Below are 24,491 nucleotides of genomic sequence, written 5' to 3'. Positions count from 1 at the left end.
CTGTGGTGTGGACAATATAACTTTGCATTTACACAGACTTTCCAAACTATGGGTCAAAGTCTATCTTTTGGATGCATGTGTATGACTTTTGTGCAAAACAGTGGGAGCTCCATATGCATGTAATTCAGTGTGGAATGTGCCCGTATACCTAGCACAACTTGAAACAGCCATGTTTACTTTATTCACAGACATCAGGTTATCACAGGACTCTCCCTTGGCAATATTTTTTTACACTGAAACTGTACTTCAATCTGTCCCTGCTTCTTCAAAGTTGGTAGTCAGATGAGCTGTAATTGTGTATCATAGCCTTTCTTTTTTCAGTGCTTAACTTGTAATGAAAGTAGTGCTGGGGCTCAAGCAATTTTTTTACATTCATAACTGATGCAGCAAGCCCAGAGGTGCTGGGGTTATGAACTGCTAAACCTAGAGGTGCTGGGGGCTCAGGCCAGCCACAAATTAAGCACTTACCCTACTGCCTTGTTATGTGCCAGTTGTTGCCACTTGTTCACTCACTGGAACCAGTGAGGTACACTTCCACCCTCCTACTGGCTGCATTTCAGTGCTACTGCACGTGTAATTTCTAGATTGTGTCTGGACAGCCAACGGTCATGTCGGGAGTGACACAGCGCTGCTTGCAGTGGCTATTGTGCTGGAGAGAGAAATGCTGCCCCTGGGAGCGCCCCTGGGTGGTGGTCCCAGTGATGCTCTTTGGAAAGTTTTCAGAGTAGCAGCCAATTTAGTCTGTATTCGCAAAAAGAAAAGGAGTACTTGTGGCACCTTAGAGACTAACCAATTTATTTGAGCATGAGCTTTCCTGAGCTACAGCTCACTTCATGGGATGTGAACCTGTAACATTTGCTTCCAGGGACGCCTAGCAGGTGCGCGCCCTGAGACAAGACACTTTGACAGGCAGGCTCCGCCCTGCTCCCTGGGCGGGGCTCTCCTCCACAAGCGGGCTGGGCAGCGCACAGGGGACGCCGCGTCCTCCAGCGACGCAGTGACGTACAAGAGCTGCTCTTACTACCTGCGCATGCGTCGAGATGTTCCTTCTCAGAGCGAGGCTGCGTCTGACACAGGCGCGCCGGAACCCGGAAATGGAGGGGGAGGTGCCTGTGGTGGCGAGCGCAGCGGAGGAGTTTAGCGGCTGACAGGCAGCGGCGGGCGAGTCGCGCGGAGCAGGTGTGTGCTGCTGCTGCGACCGCTGCTGAGCGGCCTCTCTGCGGCTGGCGGGCGGATCCAGTGGGGCGAGCGATTTACGCCCCCCGTGGCTGGACCGTCGCCCTGTGTGGAGGGGCGGGTGAGCGCCACAGCCCGCTGGGGCGCGGGGAGGCGGCTCCGTGGGGTTGGGGACTCTGCTCCCGTTCCGAGGCAGGGGAAATCGGGGGCCCTCCGCAGGCCCCGGAGCGGGGAGCAGGAGCGCTCCTGTCGCTCCCCTGGGGCCGAGGGGCTGTTCGGCTCCCTAGGGGTGAGGTGAAGGGCCCCTCTTCCTCTCTGTCCTTGGGGACCGTGCGGCGGTGACCACAGCTGGTCGCGGGGGGGACAAAAGACTCTCAAACGCCCGAGGTTGTTCCCCGCATCCGGAGCCGAAGCAGGGGCGTGCGGGGCTGGGGATTTGACATTTGGAGGCAAAACGACCTGCCACCCGAAATCCCTTCTCCGAGCCGCACAGGAAGTATCGCGCTGCTGTTCTGCAGGAGCACAAAACTCCCCAGTCCGGATGTCAAGAGGAGAATGGAGTATTGAGCACAGAATATCTGATTGGCCTCAACGTGAATGCACCCGTTTCGAGTTCAGCGAGTGTTACCCAGCCAACACCAGTGTGAGACGTGCACAGTTAATAAGGCCAATATTCAATGGGTTTTGGTTTTAATTTTGTTCTGGTTCTGAAAAGATGCTTCAAAGAGCAAAGCAAATCTGTTTAAGAATGATATGTTGCATTTGTCTTGGAACATTTCACAAACTATAGGAGCACACTCTTCAGCTGCCCGATAAACAGATGTCACATTATTTCTTTTATCAGTATACAGCAATGTTACATGATAGGCCAGAATGGGAAGAGACTAGGTTTGAATAATTTAGTAAATGCTTAAAGTATGCAGAGAAGTAAGTAGAAATTGTATATAGTTTTAGAAAGTAAATTATATACTGTTGTCCCAAGTGTAATTATTAATAATATTCTTTTACAGATTATGAAAATATTCTGATCAATCTGTTTTAAAAAAATTCAGAACTGAATTAAGGCTTCACCATAAATCTTTTCTGCTGCTTATGAAGTTTCTGATATTAAAGCTGTACTATTGAAATGAAGAAAAGGAGAAAGTTCCCTGGAAATCTAAATGAGAAGATACATCTTGGCCATGAGAAAAATATTTCTGATGGGATTCTTGTAGATTCTGACCAAGAAACTGTCACCAAATCTGCTGAAGTAGCTATTGCAGGCCAGCTTGAGTGTTCCCAAGAACTTCCTCCATCACCAGAACAAAGAAAACTCTTAAGTTCACTGCAGTATAATAAAAATCTACTTAAATATTTAAATGATGATAGACACAAACAACCATCTTTTTGTGACTTACTTATCATAGTAGAAGGAAAAGAATTTAGTGCGCACAAAGTTGTTGTAGCTGTTGGCAGTAGTTATTTTCATGCTTGTTTGAGCAAAAACCCAAGCACGGATGTTGTCACACTGGATCATGTAACTCATTCTGTTTTTCAGCATTTGCTTGAGTTTTTGTACACATCTGAGTTTTTTGTGTATAAAAATGAAATCCCTTTAGTGTTGGAAGCAGCTAAATTTTTAGACATAATAGATGCAGTCAGACTGCTCAATAATGAAAATATTTCCACCGTACAATCTGAAGTGGTAACTGAAAACCCAGTACCAGTTGAACCTCTCAATGAATTGACTGGAAAACTATCAAATAGTCACCAGTGCACTTTTTGCAGTCGAAACTTCTGTTACAAGAAATCCTTAGAAAACCACTTGGCTAAAGCTCACAGATCCCTTCCACTGGAAAAAAAACATGGGTTAAAAATGGTTGAGAAAGCAGACTTTTCTACCAGAAGATCTACAAGGAACCGTAAATGCCCAGCTAAGTTTGATAACAGTGATAATGAAAGCAGTGATGTGTCTGACAGCAACTTGGATAAAGTGCATTCTGAGAGAGAAATGTCTGTTAAAAATGAATGTGAAGATAGTGGAAGTGAGTGCAATGCAGATGAAGAGGGTCAGGAAGAAGAAATATCAGATGAAGATTCAGATAGTGAAGAGCAAAGTAAAAAAGAACATAATGATACTGAAATGAGTCCTGAGCTAGTTGATTCAGTAGGAAATATTCCTGAAGGTTTAACTCCAGTCATCATTCAGAGTAGTAGCAAAAAACTATTGCAGTGTCCCAAGTGTGACAAAACATTTGATCGAACAGGTAAGAGCAATTAGTTCGTCTCCTTTCTCTTTACCACATGGTGGTACTTTCAGGTGGTAAATAAACTGAGTTCTTTCTGACTCTTATGTTTATAGACAATTATCATTACTGTAGCACTAAAATTAGGAAGTGAATTAATAAGAGTGCTATTTTTTAAAATCCTGCAACTGACAAATCTTTCTCTTCCCCCAGTCGTGGTCTCAATTCTTAGTATATAGAAGAGGCTTGAAGAGAGTGCAGTAACTTATTAGTAGAATGGAAGGTAAATTGTAAGAAATCTGAAACATGGGCTTGACTTCCCACCAAACTGTCCAACTTTAGCTGATTAAGGTAGCTGACTTTTCTGTTAGAGTTATACTATATTAAATGCTACAGAAGCAATTATTTCTTATGATAAAAACATGGTCTCCCCAGCATGTGGCTCCCTGATGATGAAAACACTTGCATGTACAGTTCTAATTCATAAGAAATATAGATGAGGTCTGTCTTTCAAAATGAGCCTAGTATGCTTGTACAAATATCATAACTAATAAGATGTTTTGACATGGCTGCATGTCAAACAGAAGAACACTAAACTCACTTCTAGATTTTTAAACTAGGTCTGATTGCAATATTAAGTGGTCTTGCCATTAATAAAATTAAATTTTGTTGAGATCTGAAGGCAGAATTTTTCATGTGTGGATCACTAGTAATAGTTTATTTAATTGCATTTTTACTTACAAGACATGATCCATTGAGATTTTGTCAAATTTAATTTTATACCACTTGTTGAGGGACGTGCTGGCTGAAATTTTAGGTGTGGGATAAAATAACACTGCTTTTACAAAGCCAGGTTAAAGTCTTTTAATCACGCATTAAGTTCTGGTTTAGGTGTGATAAATGTTCCTCAGGGTATCAAGACAGCTCTTCAGTCTGTACCCAAAGCTTCCCCACTATCTTTCTAAACTGAGGGTCAGATCGTGCTGCCTTATTCACATAAGCAGTCCCGTTGACCCCATGGATTTGGCTCGGAGTTTTTCCTTCTTCATGAGTATTTTTCATTTCAGCTGGGATAGTTAATGTATTTCTAAACTTTGATTATGAGGTACTGAGCTTCCTCAACTGATTGCTGAAGTCATGGGAGTTATGAGAGCAGCATCTCACGAGATCAGGCCCTTTTTAGTACTACTAAAACACTACCACTATAAATTTGTCATCCTAAGATCTAAGAATTTATAGTCATTATATGGGGAAAAAAAGCTGATTTATGTGTTTAGACATATTATAGTGAAATGTGCAAGCTTGCTCTGATGGTATTTGAATTTAATCATTAAGGCAGGAAACCATTTTGGTTTCAGACCTTTCTTGTAGCAAAACTTTATTATTGGCTAGATACTTGATAGCTTTTATATAGTGCTCTTCATCTTCAAAGCACTTTACAAACATTAATTAGTTGATCCTAACAACAACCTGGTAAGTATTATTATCCACATTTTACAGATGGGGATACTGAGGCAGAGGTGAAATGAGTTGTCCAAGGTCACAGATTATATAATAATAACTATTCAACATTAAAAAAAGGTGAGACATCTCTCTCTCTCTTTTTTAAAATAGAAACTTGTGGAAAATTCTCTGAATTTGATAACTGTTGCTGTGGTTTTTTGATACTGAAAGTCCAGACTACAGAGCCTAATAGTCTGAAGTTTTAGGTTTTTTTTTTTTTTTTTAATGAAATATTTTGAGTGGTAGTGCAAAGTCAAACTTTTTTTTCTCTTTGCACTCTTCTAATTTAGAGCCACGAAACTTCTGTGTTTTAAAAGGGGGGATGGGAGGAGGAGTGGAAGGAGAAATAAAAGCTTGTCTTCCATTGGCGATTTTAATAACCACAATACACTTCTTTCTTTGTGTTTATAGAGTGTCCAAAAGTAGTGTGTAGGTGTTCTTACAGAGAAATAAACCCCCTTCCAGTCCAAGGCCCTGCAGTTGATTCCACAAGTGCAGACCCACAGTGCAGGATTGGGGTCCAATTTTAGCCAAGTCATGAATGAGAATGAAAGTCAGTGTAGAAGGAATGAAGGCGAGATTATTATTTTTATTTTATTTTAGTATTGTTATAATGCCTTGGGACCCAATCATGGATGAAGTATGAGGGTCTCTCTCTTTCTTAGTCTTTGATTATACCAAAATAAATTACACGAAGCTCTGTTTTTAAGTTTCCAGACTGCTCCCTATTTTGAAAGAGGTACTTCGTGAACTGGGTTATTTAAAAAAGAAAAAGTAATGCATCTCTCAGTCGAGGATAGAGAGTGCTTTACAGAGATGAATATGTAGGCTCATGTATACAGGATGTGGTAACAGCATATGTGGAGTAAATATAAAACACATTTTAAAAATAGTGAAGATTAAAGTATTTTGGGAACCTTTATTTGATTTGTCTATATAATCCTTATAAGCTACCCAGTGAAACTCAGTAAAATAATTGTTCATATGTATGTTGAATATGCCTAGATTTATGGAGGTTGGCTGAAAGCATTTAGTGCATGTACTATACAAGGACACCCTGGTCTGTGTGCTGTGAATCAGAACTGTGTAAGGCCCCATATTGTTTTAGGCTTCAAAACACTGAGTGGAGATTCTAACAAAAACAAGAAAGTACTGAAGATGATAATGAACGTAAGTTAGTTTGTTTGCCCGGTGGTATGTGTCTTTAAGCTGACTATAGTTGATAGTTCTATGTTAAAGTAACACTTTATTTTTTAGGGAAGCTCGAGATCCATACCCGTGTGCACACAGGTGAGAAGCCCTTCGAGTGTGATATTTGTCATCAGCGCTATTCCACAAAATCTAACCTGACAGTTCACAGAAAGAAACACAATAATGAAACAGAATTTCATAAGAAGGAGCACAAATGTCCATATTGTAATAAACTGCATGCAAGCAAAAAGACTCTAGCAAAACATGCAAAGAGGTAAGTATGAGTGGGATTGTCTGTTACACTTCTGTGTAATGTATTTTCCAGCCCCAAAGCTGTAGTAGATAAAAACACAAAATATTGGAAAACTATTTAACTTTTGGTTTCTTTCTAGAATTGTTTTTTAAAAGACACCTCTTTTAACAGGCATAAGAATTAACAGTAGTAAGTCACCTACCCTATAACGATAAGTTAGTCAATGTTTGTACAGCACTTTGAAAATGGAAACCAATTATAAATATATATATATTGTGTGTGTGCGCACAAGATATTAGGGTACTGTGAAGTGATAGTATCACAATAGCTTTCTACTATAAATTTCAACTTGCTCAAGAAAGCTACTTATTAAAGTTGACCCTCTCAGTAATTATCTCCCTTTTTAGGTAAGATTGTGTTGTTTTTTCTGGCAAGGCAAATCTGATAATATCCAAAGTGCTCCTGTTTCCTTGATTCCTTTCACTGTGTTGTTAGGTTTGGGCTTGATGCAGGGACAGCACTGGTTTTGTTGGCAATGATATAGCCTCCTGGTGAATGATGAAAATCAAATGTCCATACAGAGTCTTAGATCTATCAGATGCACTTAATTCAGTTGACAGTGAAGTATTTTTATTTACCTATAGACCCTGGCAGGGATATATTCATTTAAGAGGACCTCTAGAGTGGTGTAATACAAATGATCTGGCCCATGGACTAGCATGTGGTACTGCAAGTTTCTTTAGTCAATTTTCTTTAATATGCTATGCCTTCAGGATTCCAGTGTCATCAGCAGGCTGATGACAGCTTTGTCAGTTCACTGGATTGGATTGGAATGGTAATGTTTGACTAGCTTTCATGGTGTACAGCCAGAGTTGAGGCCTGCATCAGCTTAAGCTGGATGAACTTCCATTAAGATACAAATGGTAATGTTAGCAGACTATATTTGAAAAGGAAGAGGCTGAATGTAAACTGGGTTTAACTTCTACAGTAGAGCTGTCCAGGGCCATCTGTAAATTATATTCCTGGTATGGTTTTGGGCAGATATACATTTTTTTGAAGTTATACCTCTGTTGACCTGATTTTAATGTATGTGGTTGAATGCATATAACTTCAGAATCTGTCATGTCAAGCAATAGATATTTCGTATACTGCATATTTGAACAAAGGCTATGTTTTTAAAAAATGTTTGTCAAATGTGGAGATACATAGACTTCAAAATGACAAGAGAGCTGCATGCTAATGCTGCTTGCTATGCTAACTAACGTGCATTAGTATAAATAACATCGGAGTTAAGAAATGTATAGCTAACATTACTCATTTTCATTGACCTTTCCTCCTAGGTTTCATCCAGAGAACATACAAGAATTTCTTTCCATTAAAAAGACAAAGAGTGAAGGCTGGAAATGTGATGTAAGCATTGATTTTTTGGTAGACTTAAAGTAAACTTGAAGTTTTTTCTACGGGATTTTTTATAATTAGTTTATACAGAAATTACTTGGTTTAATGATTTAATGAGTATTTTCATTGCATCATTCACCCTGAAGTCTAAATAAGCTGTGTAAGTTAAATATTGTGGTTTCAGGTTGATATTAAATACTGTATTTTAGTGTGTGCATAAGACTCTGTGGCTGTATAGAAAGTACCGGACTTAATTTTACAAAATATCTGTGGCCATTAAAATAGGTATGTTTGCATATATTTCACATTAAATGGGAGTTGAATATTATGACTAGCAAAAAGACAAAAATAAAGCCAATAGTGAGAAACTAGTGGAATATCTTATCTTTAAAAATGGGAACAAAGAGGACACTGGGAAGTTATAGACCAGTCAGCTTAACTTCTATGCCTGGAAAGATCCTGGAAGGAATTTAGCCCAGTTTGCAAATACCTAGATGATGATAGGGTCACAAGGAATAGCCAGCATGGAATTGCCAAGAACGAATCTTGCCAAACCAACCTAATTACCTTCTTTGACATGATTACTGGCCTAGTGGATAGGAGGAAAGCTGTCAACTTGATGTATCTTGATTTTTAGTAAAGGTTTTGACACCTTCCAACTGATGTTCTCATACACAAACTAGGGAAATGTGATGTAGATTAAGTTACTATAAGGTGGATACAAAATTGTTTGAAAGACTATACTTGAAATAGTTAGCAGTGGTTGTCTGTCAAACTGGGAGAATGTATATCTAGTCGGGTCCCGCACAGATCAGTCTTGGGTCTGGTACTATTCAATATTTTCATTAATTACTTGGGCAATGGAGTAGAGTGTGTGCTTATAAGATTTGCACATGACGCCAAGCTGGGTGGAGTTGCACGAATTAAAATTCAAAATGACCTTGAGAAATTGGAGCGTTGCTCTGAAATCTACATAAATACAAGTGCAAAGTACTATGTGTAGGAAGGAAAAATCAAATGTACAACTGCAAAATGGGGAATAATTGGCTAGGTAGTAGTACTGCTGAAAAGGACCCAGAGTTTAGAGTGGATCACAAGTTGAATGAGTCAAGAATGTGGTGCAGTTTCTAAAAAGGCTAATATCTTTCTGGAGAGTCTTAACAGGAGTGTCATATGTGAGACATGGGAGGAAATTGTCCTGCTGTATGTACTTGGCATTGGTGAGGCCTCAGCTGGAATGCTGTGTCCAATTCTGGGCACCATACTTAAAGAAAGACGTAGACAAATTAGAGAGAGTCCAGAGAGAGTAACAAAAATGATGAAAGATTTAGAAAACCTGATCTATGACAAAAGATTTTTTTAAAAATAGGCATATTTAGTTTTGAGAAAAGAAGACTGAGTGGGATCAGATAAGTATTCAGATATGTTACAGGCTGTTATAAAGAGGACGGTGACCAAAATTTCTCCATGTCCGCTGAAGGCAGGACAAGAAGTAATGGCAGTACGCTTCTGATGTCTTTGATCATAATCATACACTCCATATGCTGCCCATAATGTATATTCTTGGAGGTGCTCCTTCAGGGGAAGACCAAAAAAATATGTAATGTAATATGGGCAAAGTTCGCACCCCCATACTTTCTCATTTGGCTGTATGCTGATACCTATTGAACAATAATCAGATACCAATATAAGCTTTAAGTGTCCTAAAAGTATTGTGCAGACCTCCCAAATCTGGCTTTAGATATAAAGCCATAAATGCCTTTTCTAGTTTTCCCCAAGAAATTGGGTATCAATAAAGTAACAATTTAGTATGAAAGTTTTGGCCGTGTGATTTCTCTCCCCTTCCCATTTCCCAAGTGTCAATGGAGTCAGATTTTTTTTTTCCCCAAATCATGTTTTTACAAGATGTGGAACAAAATATTTTTTGTCAACAACACAGTGGTTGTACCTATACTAACTCTGCTGTATGTCCAGAAGTTCATATCATCGCGAGCCATAACATGCTATCTTGCTAAGGCTTATAAAACTAAGCAAGTTTGGGCTTGATTAGTAGTTGGCTGGGAGACACCTAGATGCTGTAGGAAGCAGACATGTTTGTTCATTAGTTTTTCCTTTGAGTCTGTTGTGACGCAGTGCATATTATGGTAAGGGGCATTATGTGACAGCAGGTTCTGTCTTTTAGATGAGATGTTCAGCTCTTTACAAATCCCATAGTCATAGCTAAAAGTGAAATTAAAAAGAGCACTTAGATTTTGAGAGCACTTGTTTGGGAAGCTTGATGCTTGCCTGGACAAATGAGTCAGTGGATTTTGCAAGCCCTGCCTTTAGAGAGAGAGAGAAAATATCCTTTGTGTTATCTGAGTTTTTAAAATGGGAGTATTGTTCATTTATCTGAAGCGGTGCACATTGAAAGTATTGTTAGGAAGGACTTTGGAGCAGGGATGGGATTTTTATCACGTATAACTGAACAAGAGAATGAGGTAAGGCCCTGAAGTTGTGGCCTTGTTTGAAATAGCTCCTCCACTCAGATGCACTAAATGCATACCGGCTGCCTGATGATGTTTGATCGGTACTAGTAGTCTGGGTTTGAACATTAGGACTTGGTGCACTTACACTCTTTGGCTATGCAGCATACTAGATAAATTCCTGGACACATCTGAATACTAAAAATGGGAGTAGCAGCAGTTACAACTAGGCTTAGAAGGATTTGACTATTTATCAGTAAATGGCGACTTCACCATATGCACACAAATGGAGGAAAAAAAAAATTTCTATTGATGATTGAAGTTTACGGACAGGCAAAGTAAGACTTCATTGGCACAATCCAATGATTTTGACTTCTGAATTAGGCTTGGTACAAATGGACTAGCAAATATTTAAAACTGTTGATTTAAGGATATTTACTTAGCACATATTGACATGTGAGACTGACAATGTGTTTTAATGGTTTATAAAACTTTAACTTTTTGGGTCTCACCATCTACTGTCATGAAATGATTGTCGAACATCCATCCATAATTTCCCACAGTTGTGAAAATAAGTTGATACGAATCTAAATGCTTAAAACCCATAATTTGTGCAACTGTGAAAATTTAAAATGATAAAAATCTAAATACTTCAAAATAATTATATATATTATTATAAAAAAAAAATAAAAATCTAATTCTGCAAAGCCTAAGTATAAGCAAGCTGAACGTTCGAATTTTCACAACTACTGCGGTCTCTTGCCCTTAGATTTGAATTAAGTTATTTGGTCATAATATATATATATTTTTAAAGAGGCAATAGAAACTTCCTGAGTTTGTCTCTAGCTAATGTTTGACCAAGTATTTTGTCATTTTAGATTTGTAAGAAATCTTTTGCTCGAAGACCCCATTTGGAAGAACACATGATTCTTCACACTCAGGATAAACCTTTCAAGTGTACCTATTGTGAAGAGCACTTTAAATCCCGGTTTGCAAGATTGAAGCATCAAGAAAAATTCCATCTTGGTATAAAAACCTCCTTCTGACATGCAAACAATAGATTTGAAGTAAAACAGTCTTCTCCAATGGGTGCAGAGTTTGATATTTTTTTCCTTTGCTCCTGTTTAAATATTTTATTTTATTAGATTTCTTAAAAGCTTTTGAAAGATTAAAAAAAAGCTTGGTACTAATTTTTGATTTTTTTCATTAAACTGCAATGATATTTTTAAACATATGCATCCAAATAACTGTACCATGTACACAATCCAATGTTGGACTAGCTGACTGGGAAATTCTGGTTATGATTAAAGGTGTAGATATGTTAATCACCTACAAAGTACGTGTATTGCCAGTTCACTTACTGATAGGCAGCACTCTTATACAAATAATAGATAACTCTAGGAGGGAGAAATATTCCATGAGTCTGGAAACTTTAATAAAACAAAATCCAAAGATATGATATAATAATATAAACTTCTAAACATATTCAAATTATTATGAACTTTGGTCTCTTGTACTAATTTTCCGATACCGTAGCAGCTGAGATACGACGTTTCAGAGTGGTAGCCGTGTTAGTCTGTATCAGTAAAAACAACGAGGGGTCCTAGTGGCACCTCAGAGACTAACACATTTATTTGCTCATAAGCTTTCATGGAATATAACCCACATAATCAGATGCATGGAGTGCAAAATACAGTAAGCAGGTATATTTATACAGCACATGAAAAGATGGGAATTGCCTAACCAAGTGGGGGTCAGTGCTAACGAGGCCAATTCAGTTAGGGTGGATGTGGCCTGTTCCCAGCAGTTGACAAGAAGAGGTGAATATCAATATCCACTTTGATTGAATTGGCCTCGTTAGCACTACAAAAAGTAATTTTCCCTTTGTTGATATTCACCCCTTCTTGTCAACTAGAATAGTTTTAGAAGAATCCAGGCCGGTTCACATCATGGTTGTATACTATTAGTACTAAATGGTTATGTTTTTATGGTAGTTGTACAAGAGTTCAGAGCATTAGATTATCAAACTGAAATTTAATTGACTCACAAATGGCAAAAAATATTAAATGTTTAAATTTTACATACTGAAAAAATGTGAGGCATGTTAGAATAATAGTTCATTAAACTAGCCTTTTATTCTTGTAGGTTGCTTAAGATATTTTTTTTGTTTTTGTGTCACTGACCCAAAATATACATCTGTTTGTGACTTAATGTAATTACTCACAGCTAATAGCAGTTCTGGTTATTTTCTTTCAGGCCCTTTCCCATGTGATATTTGTGGTCGTCAGTTCAATGACACTAGAAATCTAAAACGCCATATAGAATGTACTCACGGGGGGAAGAGAAAATGGGTGTGTTTTATATGTGGAAAATCAGTCAGAGAAAGGTAAGAAGGAATATCTCAATCAAGGCTTGGCATAACATGAGTTTTTAATATAGAAAGTAAATAGCTTTGAGGGTATAAAATCAGTTTAATTTCAGAGGGTTAATAAGACAATGTATCAAAGAAGCAGTATCTCTACCACAAACAATATATGCATTTATGGTATTTTAAATATGAGAGTGGAGAACAGAGGTGATTGACCGCAAAACACTAAATATAGAAGACCTACTGGGGAATTTGGTTGGCCGTATTTGAATTTGCTGCATTTTGCAAGAATATCTTTCATTGGCTACATAACTGAAGAGGGACTGAGATTTTTCTGTGACAGGTGCATTGCTGAGTGTGATAATGATAACAAGAAAAAGAGAAACAATTTATAGGAGTGGCTGGGGGAAACTTGGAGAAGTTCTGAACTTGTAAAAATATATATATATTCTCTTCTGCCATTCCTGCCCCCCTTCAAAAAAGAGAAAATGTCATGAAAGATTTTAGAAAATTGATTGGACAAACTCATTTTTTTTTTTTTCCCCTCTTCATTTCCTAAATGGAGCAAAATTTACTGATTTCTAGCCATGTGCAATTTGAAGTTCTAAAACCTGGGTAATAGCTTCTGCCATTATTGTTTTGGGTATGTATCTTTACCATGTATATAGTTCCTGGAATGGCAGATGCTTAACTTTTGATGCAGAACACAAGCATTTTAATATAGCTGGGCCAGTGGTTGGCTCCTATAGAAACTGTATAAATCCGTACAAAAGTAGGATTTTTGTTCTTCAGGGGTTAAGGCTTAACTGATTGTATGAGAAACCTGGTATGAGGGTTTTTTAATGAAACAACCTTTCACAATGCTGTGCAAAGCATCTGAGCTAAACCAGGCTGTCTTTTTTTATTTTAAACTGTGGTTGAAACATCTTACATTAAACTTTATATTAGTTTATATTTGAGTCTCATGTAAAAAGGTACACTTTTTTCCCCTTTTTGGAGAAGGTAACTTTTATTAATTTCTTGGTTTGACAAAATCATCTCTGCTTTTAGTCATTGGGGCTGAGATGTTCCACACGTCTTAAGATATCATACATCGAAAATTTCTGAGCTTATATGTGTTCCCTGTGGACTCATTCCAAATCGCTGACCGCTCCCACTGAGTACTGTTGGAAGAGGATTTGGCCCCAAGTGGGACTAGTTCTGTTAAAGCAGTCAAGCAGAACACAAGAAGTGGAACATCAGTGCTGCTTAAAATTATAGAATGGAAGGGCACGTGCACATTTAAATAGAACATGTACTGGCTTGTTGTAATATTTGTACATAAGGCACAAAAGCCCAGCAAAATTTTCAATTCCCTGTAACTCATTTTTAGCTTGTAACACAAGCTGTTGGTAAATAAAACAACTTTGCATTATCTTAGGTTTATAGATTTTTAGTGTAGTTGTATATGTGCACAGAAGTAAATATATTTGGAGTTACTGGTTTCAATAGCAAACTTAAAAATCACAGTACTTCTAACTGAAAATATTTTAACTATTACTGGTAACATCTAGAATTACTAATTAAAAGAAACTAGAGATTTTTTTCTTTCAGACAGCTTATATATTTGACAGCACTTTGTGAATAGTAAATTTCACCGTTTCAGTTGTATAGTCAATCAGTTTCCTTTGTTGACTGGTCACAGTCACAGGAAGAGAATTAGAAAAAGAAAAAAGGAAATTGGCAGGGCTGCGTACTTTCACATTAGTGCATATGTGAACATAACGCACTATGCTGAATTAGGCTTGCAGTGAGGACTATAATTTTGATTTTTCTCTTTTGACTTTAAACTATAGATTTGCAGTAACTTTTTTGCATGGAATTTTCTTGTCTTCATATAAGCAAAAAGAAGCAAAGAGAGGTTCCAGTGATTTCAGTGATATACAAATCCAGAATTTTTGGGTGCATGCAGTGAACGAATATCTTAGGATCAGGCTGAAAAAGAAGTTGTACTGGGGAGGGATAAGCCACCATTAAGACACAAATTGCCAATAACAGTGGGGACAATATAGAAAATATTAGTAAAAATCACTTTTTTTTTTTGTATAAACATGCATTCCTTATGTGCTTTGATATGTGTCCCTTTAAGAGTATCTTGTTTCCAGAAGAAACCTGTGGAGAGAAGATTAGACATGATGAATGAAATTCAGGACCTTTATTTGTTCATATTCTATATAATTTAATACAAATACTTGAGTATTTAATCCTCTGTTTACCTAAAGTGATGCATCAAGATCAGAGAACATTTATTCTGTCTACACTTTAAAGTAGTAGTAACACTAAGTTCCTAAAACATTGCTTTTTTTTTTTTTTTTAACCCAGAACAACTTTGAAAGAACATTTGAGAATTCATAGTGGGGAGAAGCCTCATCTTTGTAGTATTTGTGGGCAGAGTTTTCGTCATGGAAGTTCCTACAGGTAATGAAGCAGATTCTGATTCTGTTTAAAGAGATTAAGCTACCACATTCTAGATGGTGATATAGATAGATCTCTCTCTGTCTCTCTCTCCCCCTTTTGCCTGCACACCATGAAGAATTATGTTGATGATGTTTGATTTGGGTTTCCAATATGAGTAAACAACGATTTTCAAAATTGTTTTTTAACTTAAAGAAATTTGGGGAATTTAGATTGATATTGGTGTGAAAAATCCTTTTTTATTTTAATCTAAATTTGGGTCTTAAAGTACATGACAGAATCCCTTTCACATACGAAATATATCAGTTTCAATGACAAACTGCAAGAAACAAAATGTTTGCGTTGTTCTTTTCCTCAACTGTAATACAAATAATATTGAAGTTGACTTCTTCCAGACCTTCTGCAAATTTTGAGTAAGTGCTGTTTGGGGGGGGGAAACCATGGCAAGTAATGTACTGCAGTTTCCATGTTCGTTAAGGTGAAGCTATATTTTAAAAAGACATCCTGAGTTCTCAGTGACTTCTATATCAAGTTTGCGTAGCTTTACAAGTAAAGAAGAAAAAGATATTACAAGCACTGCAAATTTAATTTGGGATTTGAAAGTAGAGCTGTCATCTTTCTGGCTCATTTAAGAACAGTAAATGATTCTGCAACTGGAAGTTATTTAGTTGAGTGAGCCAGAAAGGAATCCAGCTTCATATCCTACAGCTGTACTAGTTCTGCATGCAGATCTGTTGAGGAAAATGCTATTTTTATAATCACATTAATAACTATAAACATGTTAAACTTGAACAGTGACATAAATTTCTCTGTCTATTAATATAGACTTCATCTACGAGTTCACCATAATGACAAGAGGTATGAATGTGAAGAATGTGGGAAAACGTTTATTCGGCATGACCATCTAACAAAACACAAAAAAATACACTCAGGTAGGCTATATCTTTGGAAGTTTGATCAAAGTAAGTAAGAGTGAGCAAAACATTAATTTTGGATGCTTTATACTTTTTAAAGGTTTTAATAGGAGTGGTATTTAAGCCTATTACAAATGTTACTTTCAGTGTCCTATGGACGGATTTATTTATCTCTTCAAACACTTGCAAAGTTTAAGAGTAGAATGTTTCCTCTCTGTTAATACAGAGAGCTGAGGGACAGTCAAAAGGTGTAACATTTTATTTATTTTATTTATTTATTTTAAAAAGCAAATGTGATAGAAGAGGATTTTTTTGAGTTAAGATTTCTTTTCTAATAGCAGCTGTTGGAAATATTAACACCATAACACAAACTAAGCTGTCATTCACACAATCTCTGTCTAAGTTTGCATCCTGATCACTTTAATATAGAGTATAAATATGGGAAAATGACACTTGAACTGTCTGGGTTTCTAAAGTTCCCCATTGTGGATTGGTAGTTAGGAAATCCTACATATGGGGAGAATCAACTCTGAGCACAGCAAAGCAGGTGGAAGAATAGAAATGTTTTAAACCACTCCCCTTTCCCCCAGCTATTTTGCATCTTGAGGCAAATGGATTAGATCTGTAGAGGAAAAGAAAGATTGGAACCACTGGAGATTTCTTTCTTCCAGAACAGACTCCTAAGGGAGTATAAGATTCCCCAGAGGATGGAAATTACTTTCCAAAACAGTGTGAAGATATGAAAGTGATCAACGACTAAACTTTGCGAGCCCTTGTTTGAATAAAACCGCTTATTTAGTGTTTGAAACCCTAACACCCGCTATAAAACAAAGAAATCTTTGAAAACTCAGATCACCCCCCCCAAAAAAAATCCCCTTTTCTACTCTATTTGCCTTTTTTCCTCCAGAAAGTTACTTACTTTGACTGTCCAAACTCCCTCTACTTACATGAGAAGAAATATTCTGCCACTTTGTGAAAGATCTCAAGATGACTCAAAAGAAACATCCAGACTTTTAAACAACATAAAAGATAAAAGGTAACTTGAAAAAAGATTAACATTTGGATGTAGCACTAAGTTCTTAAATTTGATCGCTGAACTGGCAGTGCAAGAGACAGCAGTCCTACATTTACTCCCAAATTGAGGCTTTTTCAAGGCTTTTGGAGCTTGGATTGTTAAAGGTGAAATTTCAAGTCTCACGAAAGAGGGTGAACTTTCAGTCATTCTCTTGCCTCTCCCTCCTCTTCTCTCTGTGGCAGCATGGGGTAATGTCCCCCAGCCATGAAGATTAGCTTACCATACAGGAGGAAGAAGAGACCAGGGAATGAGGAACCAAAAATGAAGATGTGACGGGTTGGATCACAGAAACCCCTTTGGGACTGCCACCTGTTGTGCTGAGACTACCTCTGAGCCCGTTTTCCCTGGCGGCTTGGGATTTCAGTGCCCTGCCTGGTTGTGCTAGACATGCCAGCCTGCTACAAACACAGACGCAGGCTTAACTGAAAACAGCTTAAGAAGTGTTCCTGTCTCCAGCACTCAGATACGCAACTCCCAATGGGGTCCAAACCCCAAATAAATCTGTTTTACCCTGTATAAAGCTTATACAAGGTAAACTCATAAATTGTCTGCCCTCTGTAACACTGAGAGATATGCACAGCTGTTTGCCCCCCCCCCCCCCCCAGATATTAATACATACTCTGGGTTAATAAGTAAAAAGTGATTTTTATTAAATACGAAAAGTAGGATTTAAGTGGTTCCAAGTAATAACAGACAGAACAAAGTGAATTACCAAGCAAAATAAAATAAAACGTGCAAGTCTAAGGCTAATACAGTAGGAAAGTGATTACAGATGAAATCTCACCCTCAGAGATGTTCCAGTAAGCTTTCTTTTACAGACTGCCTCCTTGTAGTCTGAGTCCAGCAATCACTCAGCCCCCTGTGGTTACTGTCCTTTGTTCCAGTTTCTTTCAGGTATACTTTGGGGGTGGAGAGGCGCTCTCTCTAGAGCCAGCTGAAGACAAAATGGAGGGATCTCCCAGGACTTTATATAGACTTTCTCTTGTGGGTGGCAACTCCCTCCTCTTTTATGGGGAATCCAGCTGCAAGATGGAGTTTTGGAGTTACGTGGACAAGTCATATGTCCATTCATGACTCAGAACTTTACCGGTTGAGCTACATTCCCAGGAAAGCTCAGATGTGGATTGGCATCTCTCAAAGTTCATTGTTTGCTTAAGTGTTTCTTGACTGGGCACTTACTGAGAATAGTCTGTTCTCAAGAAGCTGACTAACTGGTTCACTGGGGTTACTTAAAATCAAACAAGTACATAGCCAATATTCATAACTTTGAATACAAAAACGATACATACGTAAATAGGATGAATATATCGAGTAGATCATAACCTTTGCAGAGATATGTTACATGGCATATCTAGCATAAAACATATTCCAGTTATGTCATATTTACATTCATAAGCATTTTTCTATACAGCATTATGGGGGGCAACATCACAGAAGAGATGGGTAAAAACTACATGTCTGCTTGGATCAGCCCAAGGTCATGAAGTCATTGCTTTGGGTAATAGAAAATCCTTTTGAGATATGGAAGAGCTTTTGTTGTTTGGAGGCTTTGTACTAAACATGGTTGTACTTTTTCTGAAACTTGAGTTCTTGTTACAACTTAATTTATATTTGTTATTGGTCTCCTTTTAAAGGTGAAAAAGCACATCAGTGTGAGGAGTGTGGAAAGTGTTTTGGCCGCAGAGATCACCTAACTGTCCATTACAAAAGTGTTCACCTAGGAGAGAAAGTGTGGCAAAAGTAGGTATTTTTTAAAGTTTAAAAATATAAACATTTCCATATTGTAAACGAAGTTGGACAAATTTTCATAAATTATTCTGATAATATGTGAAATGTTAGTTTTGCCTTTCTCCCTAATTCCGTTATGTCAAGGTCCTTAGGTGACCTAAAGCCAGTGCCAAAATCTGTGTTTTGAAATAGCCATGTGGAAATCATAGCCATCTTGGCAATCCAAACAAGACCTTTTTTATACCATAGTTAGACTGAATAACCTTAAGCTTTAAAAGTGATCAAATTCAGTTCTTCTATCAATCTGTAATTTTGCTGGTAGCCTGTTTTCTACAATAATGTAATCTAATTATCCTGTACAAACTGGGCAAATGACTGAATTGCAAAAAATCAGTTCAGTAGTCTGTGAGCTCTCCCAAAGTCCTTATACTTTAAGATGGAACTATCCAGAACTAGGTTTCAGGATAAAGACATTTGCTTTTAATATTCATATTTTGAATAATTTACTGTAAATCTTGGCTAACAGAAATGCATAAAATCAATTACAGGGTTGTTTAGCTTTTATTTTGTCAATACTTAAATCCACTGCCTCAGTCAACATGTTTCATTGTCACTTGTTTCCTCTTGGGAGGAAAGGAACATAAGCCAGTCTTAAGCTTGTTTTGTAGCATAACTTGCTGCTAAACTGAAGACCAACTCTGGATGTTGATCTGAAGTATCCTCTTCAGGGCACATTTCGGTTTCAGATGGGAAGTTTTAAAGGGATTTGCTGTCTGAATACAAAGTACTAGACTACTCATTTTGCAGAGAACAAGATTAAATATAGAAAATCTAGATGGCCCTCTGACAAGTGGATGCCTAAAGGAATTGCCTGTCCTCTCCAGTTGTGTTATATTGTAATATAAATGTAGAGGGAGAAATACAGAAATATGTGACTCTCTTCTGCAATTTGTGGAATCTTTAAAGGCTGTGTACATATTTGAGACTTTTTGGAAAAACCTGATCTTCTAATATAAACATATTTTCTTCTTTGCAGATATAAAGCAACATTTCATCAGTGTGAAGTCTGCAAGAAAGTTTTTAAAGGGAAATCAAGTTTGGAAATGCATTTTAGGACACATTCAGGTAAAACTTTATCTATCACTCTGTGTTACTGCCACCTTGGTGTGACGGGAGATGATAAATTACCACAGGACTGACCAGAATTCTTCTAACACTTCAGGCTTTATGACGCTTTAGGGCAGCAGTAGCAAGATAGAGCATGAACTGAGCTCCCTACTGCTTGTTGTATGCCATCCTTTTCTGAGTGTGAATACTGCCCTCTGAATGTAGTAGTTAGTTCTTTTTAGACTTCTCCAGGCAAAGGAGCTTCTGGATTCGCATGTGTTCTACTGATGCGCATTGTGTATTTTTACCAAATTTACTCATACCTTCTGCTCGGTCTGGAGATCTAGGGAATACTTAATTTCAGTTTGTAACCTAAATCAGGATTTGGAACCCAACTATCCAGGGGAAAGTGTCTTAATACTCAGCTCTTCATTCTGTGCAAGAAAGTAATTGTTCACTAGAAGGACCTAAAAAAAAAAAATGCAAATTTGAGCTTCTTTAACAATAGTACAATAACGTGAATGTTGTTAGGTTTATTGACTGGTCCCCTTCATGTGCCCTTGGCAGAAATCCGAACTAGTTGGATTTGACGAGAATGCTATACTGATATCATTTCAAAATTAACTTTTCTGTTTTCACTTAGTGAATTGTTTTCTCAGATGCCAAACATATTTTTCCAGTACAGCTACTTGAGAACCGTGTTTATTATATAATATAGCACCCCCATCCCCAACCATATGATTTCTACACAGTGATACTTGACTTCACATTTTATCTATTAATGCTGACTCCTTTTCTTCTATAGGTGAGAAACCATACAAATGTCAAATTTGTAGCCAATCCTTTAGAATTAAGAAGACATTAACAAAACACATGGTTATTCATTCAGATGCTCGACCTTTTAACTGCCAGCATTGCAATGCAACATTTAAACGAAAAGACAAGTTGAAATACCATATTGACCATGTGCATGGAACAAAGGCTGCAGAAGAAACAGTAACCACTTCTGAAGAAAAAGTAATCTCCTTGCCAGTACAGTACACCCCTGATGACAAAGTTTTCCAAATTGAGTCTAAACCATACATGGATCAGCCTGAAGTTTACGAAACGGAAGTCAAACCTATGCTACAGAATGTACCAGCAGAAGTATGTGTGCCAGTAACACTGGTACCAGTTCAGATGCGGGAACCTCAAGCTGATCTAGTACAACATAACACTACTCTCTCACCCCAGTCTCATGGTATTCTTCCCCCACAGGCACAGCAGCCAGATTATCAACGAACGGATTTGGCATTTCTGGAAAAATATACTCTCACTCCCCAGCCTGCAAATATAGTACATCCTGTCAGACCTGAGCAAATGTTGGATCCTAGAGACCAATCTTACCTTGGAACTTTATTAGGGCTTGATACAGCTCCAACTGTACAGAATATGTCAAATAATGAACATTCATGATTGGACCCCTAACATTCCACCTAATTTACTAAGCCATTAGCCACCAGAAGGCTAATATGGCTATTAAGTTTTGTAGTTCATTTGGACTTCTAGTCTTCTGAACAGTTTTGTTAAGTGCAAGGAAAAAATAGATTTGTTTACATATATGAACATTAAGACACATTTTAATGTATATTTATAGTGTTTCTTGTGGTTTTAAAGGCTTTTAAAAATCTTATAGCAGGTCTTTTGAAAATAGGTTCTCAAATATCTTTTAAGAATACTAGCTGCAGCAAACTTTAATCCCATACCTGGCCATTAATAAAAATAATTGTTCATATGTCTGCATCTCACTTTCCAAATAAACCTTTCTGTGGATAATGGAAAATATACTAGAAGGTTTAAGGGTTATGTCGAATTCATTAGGGTCACAATCGGAAAAACCATGAAACTAAACCTCTTAATGATCCCTCACCTTAAAACAAAATGTAACTTAATCCCAGATGAACCTGGTTACATTTTTTTACTGTAATTCATATCTGAAGAGTGGAATTATGAATCTGAGAATATAAAAAGTACTTGTGCTCTCTTAACCTTGGTTCAATCTTCTATAAAGTTTCCAACATTTGGGCCTTGAAAGGTTGAAAGAGGTGGTGGTAATATACTGTAACCCTCAGGCAGTAATAAAAGACTGGACTACTTCATCCTTGTTTATGAGCACAGAATCAAACCAAGCTGAAGCCCTTACTGGTATGCCCATTTCTACAATACTGATATGTAAAGTAATTTAAAAAGCTCTTTTCAGAAAAGTAATTTGCTTAAATTTGTTAAAAGATTAATGAAATCAGTAATTATAAAACTTCAGCTGGCTTCTGGAAAAGAAAGTGAAAGGAAGTCATTTGTTTTTTCACCTTATGTGATATACATTATATGTAGGTGACAAATAATTAGGAAGAGGAAGGAAGATTAGAACATGTAATGCCTTTAACTATTCTTTTACTGTTTCCTTACTGTTTTTCTAATGTGGAACCAAATCAAATCCACTATCTAGAATAATTTAAATTATTAAATCCCTCAAATTCTCTTCTAAGTAGAGCCCTGCAAGTCCATGGACATCTGCAGATCATTTTTGTGGATTGCAGATTAGATGCGCATACAGACTTTGTGTTCGCACAGGGCTCTACTTCTAACCTCATTCCCGAAATAATCCTTTCCTTGTTGTAGGCTCAGTCAATCGTGTGCCAAAGGAAATACATAGAATCATACTTGTTTCTCAATTATGTCTCATTAGAGATTACATTTTAGACTAAACTTTCCCTACTTCCCATAAAAACCTGGTTTTCTCACTTTTATTATTATTGTAAATTTTTTGTATCCAATTTCTAAATTATGAAACTGGAAATTCATTTGCCACAGTGAGTTATTAAACTTCTGCATATGGTAGGAGCATAATAGGCTCTGAAAAAATGTCAGCATCCTACTGCTACAAACTCTTAATGGCCCTGTCTTGTAAAATGCTAATCACTTTCTGTGAGGTGTTTGAGTGCTTTGCAGGATTGGGGCCAGACCTGGGTGTTTGGTCATGTGTAGAAGCTTTTCAGTCTAACTGATTCTCATCTAAGTGCACCAAAGACTTCTGTTAGCAGTTGAATAGTACTAGCATGCATAGAATTTAAATGTATCATTATTTAAATAAGGACTTGTCCAAAGAAGCACAATAGAAGTCCTAGACTTACAGATCTTTAAAATTCAGTTCCTATAGTAGGACCAAGTGTATGTTTAACTGTTGTGTTTATATGTACAAAGCAAGATGAGAGAAATACTCTGGGAATGTTCATACTGAGATGCTGTATATATGTCAGGTAAAAAGATGAGTACTAATTAAGATTATACAACAATATTCAGCCCATTGAATGCCATCTTCTAAAAGGACACTGTCAAGTACTGCGCTTCCTGCTTGTCCTCTGCAAAAAAAATTTTTAAATCACCACCATACTTACGCTCCAGTGCACAAAAGTACTATTTAGTTTGTACCTTTCAAGTTGACAAGCACTGGAGTTTTTACCCCTCTGTATACCTTTCCAAAGTTTATGTTCATACTGTCAGAGAGAAACTGACATCAATGCTCTCGGCACAGTTCTGAGACTGACATTCTACCTTTGCATTCTTTACTGACTTTCTTCCTCTGCAGTGAGTGTGGAGAGGATTGCAATTAAACAGTGGTATAAAAATATTGGTGGTTAAGTTCTGTTGTTTTGTTTTTTTAAATCCAATCAGTCTGGAACACACTTCACATTATTTAAATGTTGAGATTGAAGTTGGGGCATATATTACTTAATGTTCTTTTTAAGTCTGTCATGATTGTGCCTATTTATACATTGGCTGATCACTCTAGTTGATTAATTATTAAAGACCATATTAAAGCGAATATTTTCAAAAGTGCCTAGTGATTTTTGGGTGCTCAACTGGAGCCACTTTAAAGGTGTTTAAGTTGGGTACCCCAAATCACTACAATCTTGAACTCTTAGGCCAACATTTTTATCAGTGCAGTTTTACAGTTAACCAAACTAGTTTGCATCTTTACCTGCTGGTCAGGCTCAGTCGTTGCCTGAAGGGAAAAATAATTTATGTAGGAAAACTTACATAAAAGTGCTAAATTATTAAATAGTATAGCTTTTGGGTTTTTTTTTATGTGCTGAGTTTTGGTTCTTATGCCCTTATGGGTATAGTGAATTTGCATGTGATCTCACCATTTAAAGCTGAAGGAGGAAGTGGGTCTCTCTTTAAAATGTCACATTGTGATCAGTGCCAAATATTTAAAAGTTGTTTGTTTTTCTTCCCACAAAAACAGCTGTGGAAGAAAAATTGAACCTTCGTTTGTGCTCTTCTGTCTAAAAGGTTTCAGAGTAACAGCCATGTTAGTCTGTATTCACAAAAAGAAAAGGAGTACTTGTGGCACCTTAGAGACTAACCAATTTATTTGAGCATAGGCATATGCATCCGATGAAGTGAGCTGTAGCTCACGAAAGCTTATGCTCAAATAAATTGGTTAGTCTCTAAGGTGCCACAAGTACTCCTTGTCTATCTGAAAGGGTTTTTGTGAAATTTTCTTTAAATCTTAAACTCTTGTGTAGTTCTGCAAAAATTACTGCATCTGTGTTCTGTTTACATATTGCATATACCTTTCAAAAAAAACCTTT

The 24,491-nt window shown here is 37.3% G+C and overlaps 1 protein-coding gene across 3 annotated transcripts; it reads left to right on the top strand.

The window, feature by feature from the left end:
* Positions 1-1,086: 1,086 nt before the first annotated feature.
* On the top strand, positions 1,087-23,145 carry ZBTB41 (zinc finger and BTB domain containing 41). Of its 3 annotated transcripts, none has more exons than XM_073356737.1 (11): positions 1,087-1,179; positions 2,187-3,422; positions 6,162-6,369; positions 7,689-7,758; positions 11,090-11,237; positions 12,468-12,597; positions 14,941-15,036; positions 15,859-15,965; positions 18,657-18,762; positions 19,787-19,875; positions 20,663-23,145. In XM_073356737.1, the coding sequence occupies exons 2-11, from the start codon at positions 2,303-2,305 to the stop codon at positions 21,310-21,312; spliced, it is 2,724 nt and encodes a 907-aa protein (XP_073212838.1). In that variant the 5' UTR covers positions 1,087-1,179; positions 2,187-2,302; the 3' UTR covers positions 21,313-23,145. The 3 variants fall into 3 exon arrangements, with proteins under 3 accessions (XP_073212838.1, XP_073212840.1, XP_073212839.1); XM_073356739.1 differs by lacking the exon at positions 1,087-1,179 and adding an exon at positions 1,330-1,817; XM_073356738.1 differs by lacking the exon at positions 1,087-1,179 and adding an exon at positions 1,330-2,103.
* The last annotated feature ends 1,346 nt before the right edge of the window (positions 23,146-24,491 follow it).

This window comes from Lepidochelys kempii, chromosome 8 (genome assembly GCF_965140265.1).
Source record: "Lepidochelys kempii isolate rLepKem1 chromosome 8, rLepKem1.hap2, whole genome shotgun sequence".
NCBI lineage: Eukaryota > Metazoa > Chordata > Testudines > Cheloniidae > Lepidochelys > Lepidochelys kempii.
The sequence above is the reverse complement of the archived record's forward strand: the minus strand, read 5'-3'. Positions and strand labels throughout refer to the sequence as shown.

Coding starts and splice junctions, on each gene's coding strand:
- ZBTB41 (XM_073356737.1), top strand. CDS start 2,303: ATGAAGAAAAGGAGAAAGTTCCCTGGAAATCTAAATGAGAAGATACAT. Junction 3,423..6,161: donor CAAAACATTTGATCGAACAG/GTAAGAGCAATT, acceptor TTTATTTTTTAG/GGAAGCTCGAGATCCATACC. Junction 6,370..7,688: donor CTAGCAAAACATGCAAAGAG/GTAAGTATGAGT, acceptor CTTTCCTCCTAG/GTTTCATCCAGAGAACATAC.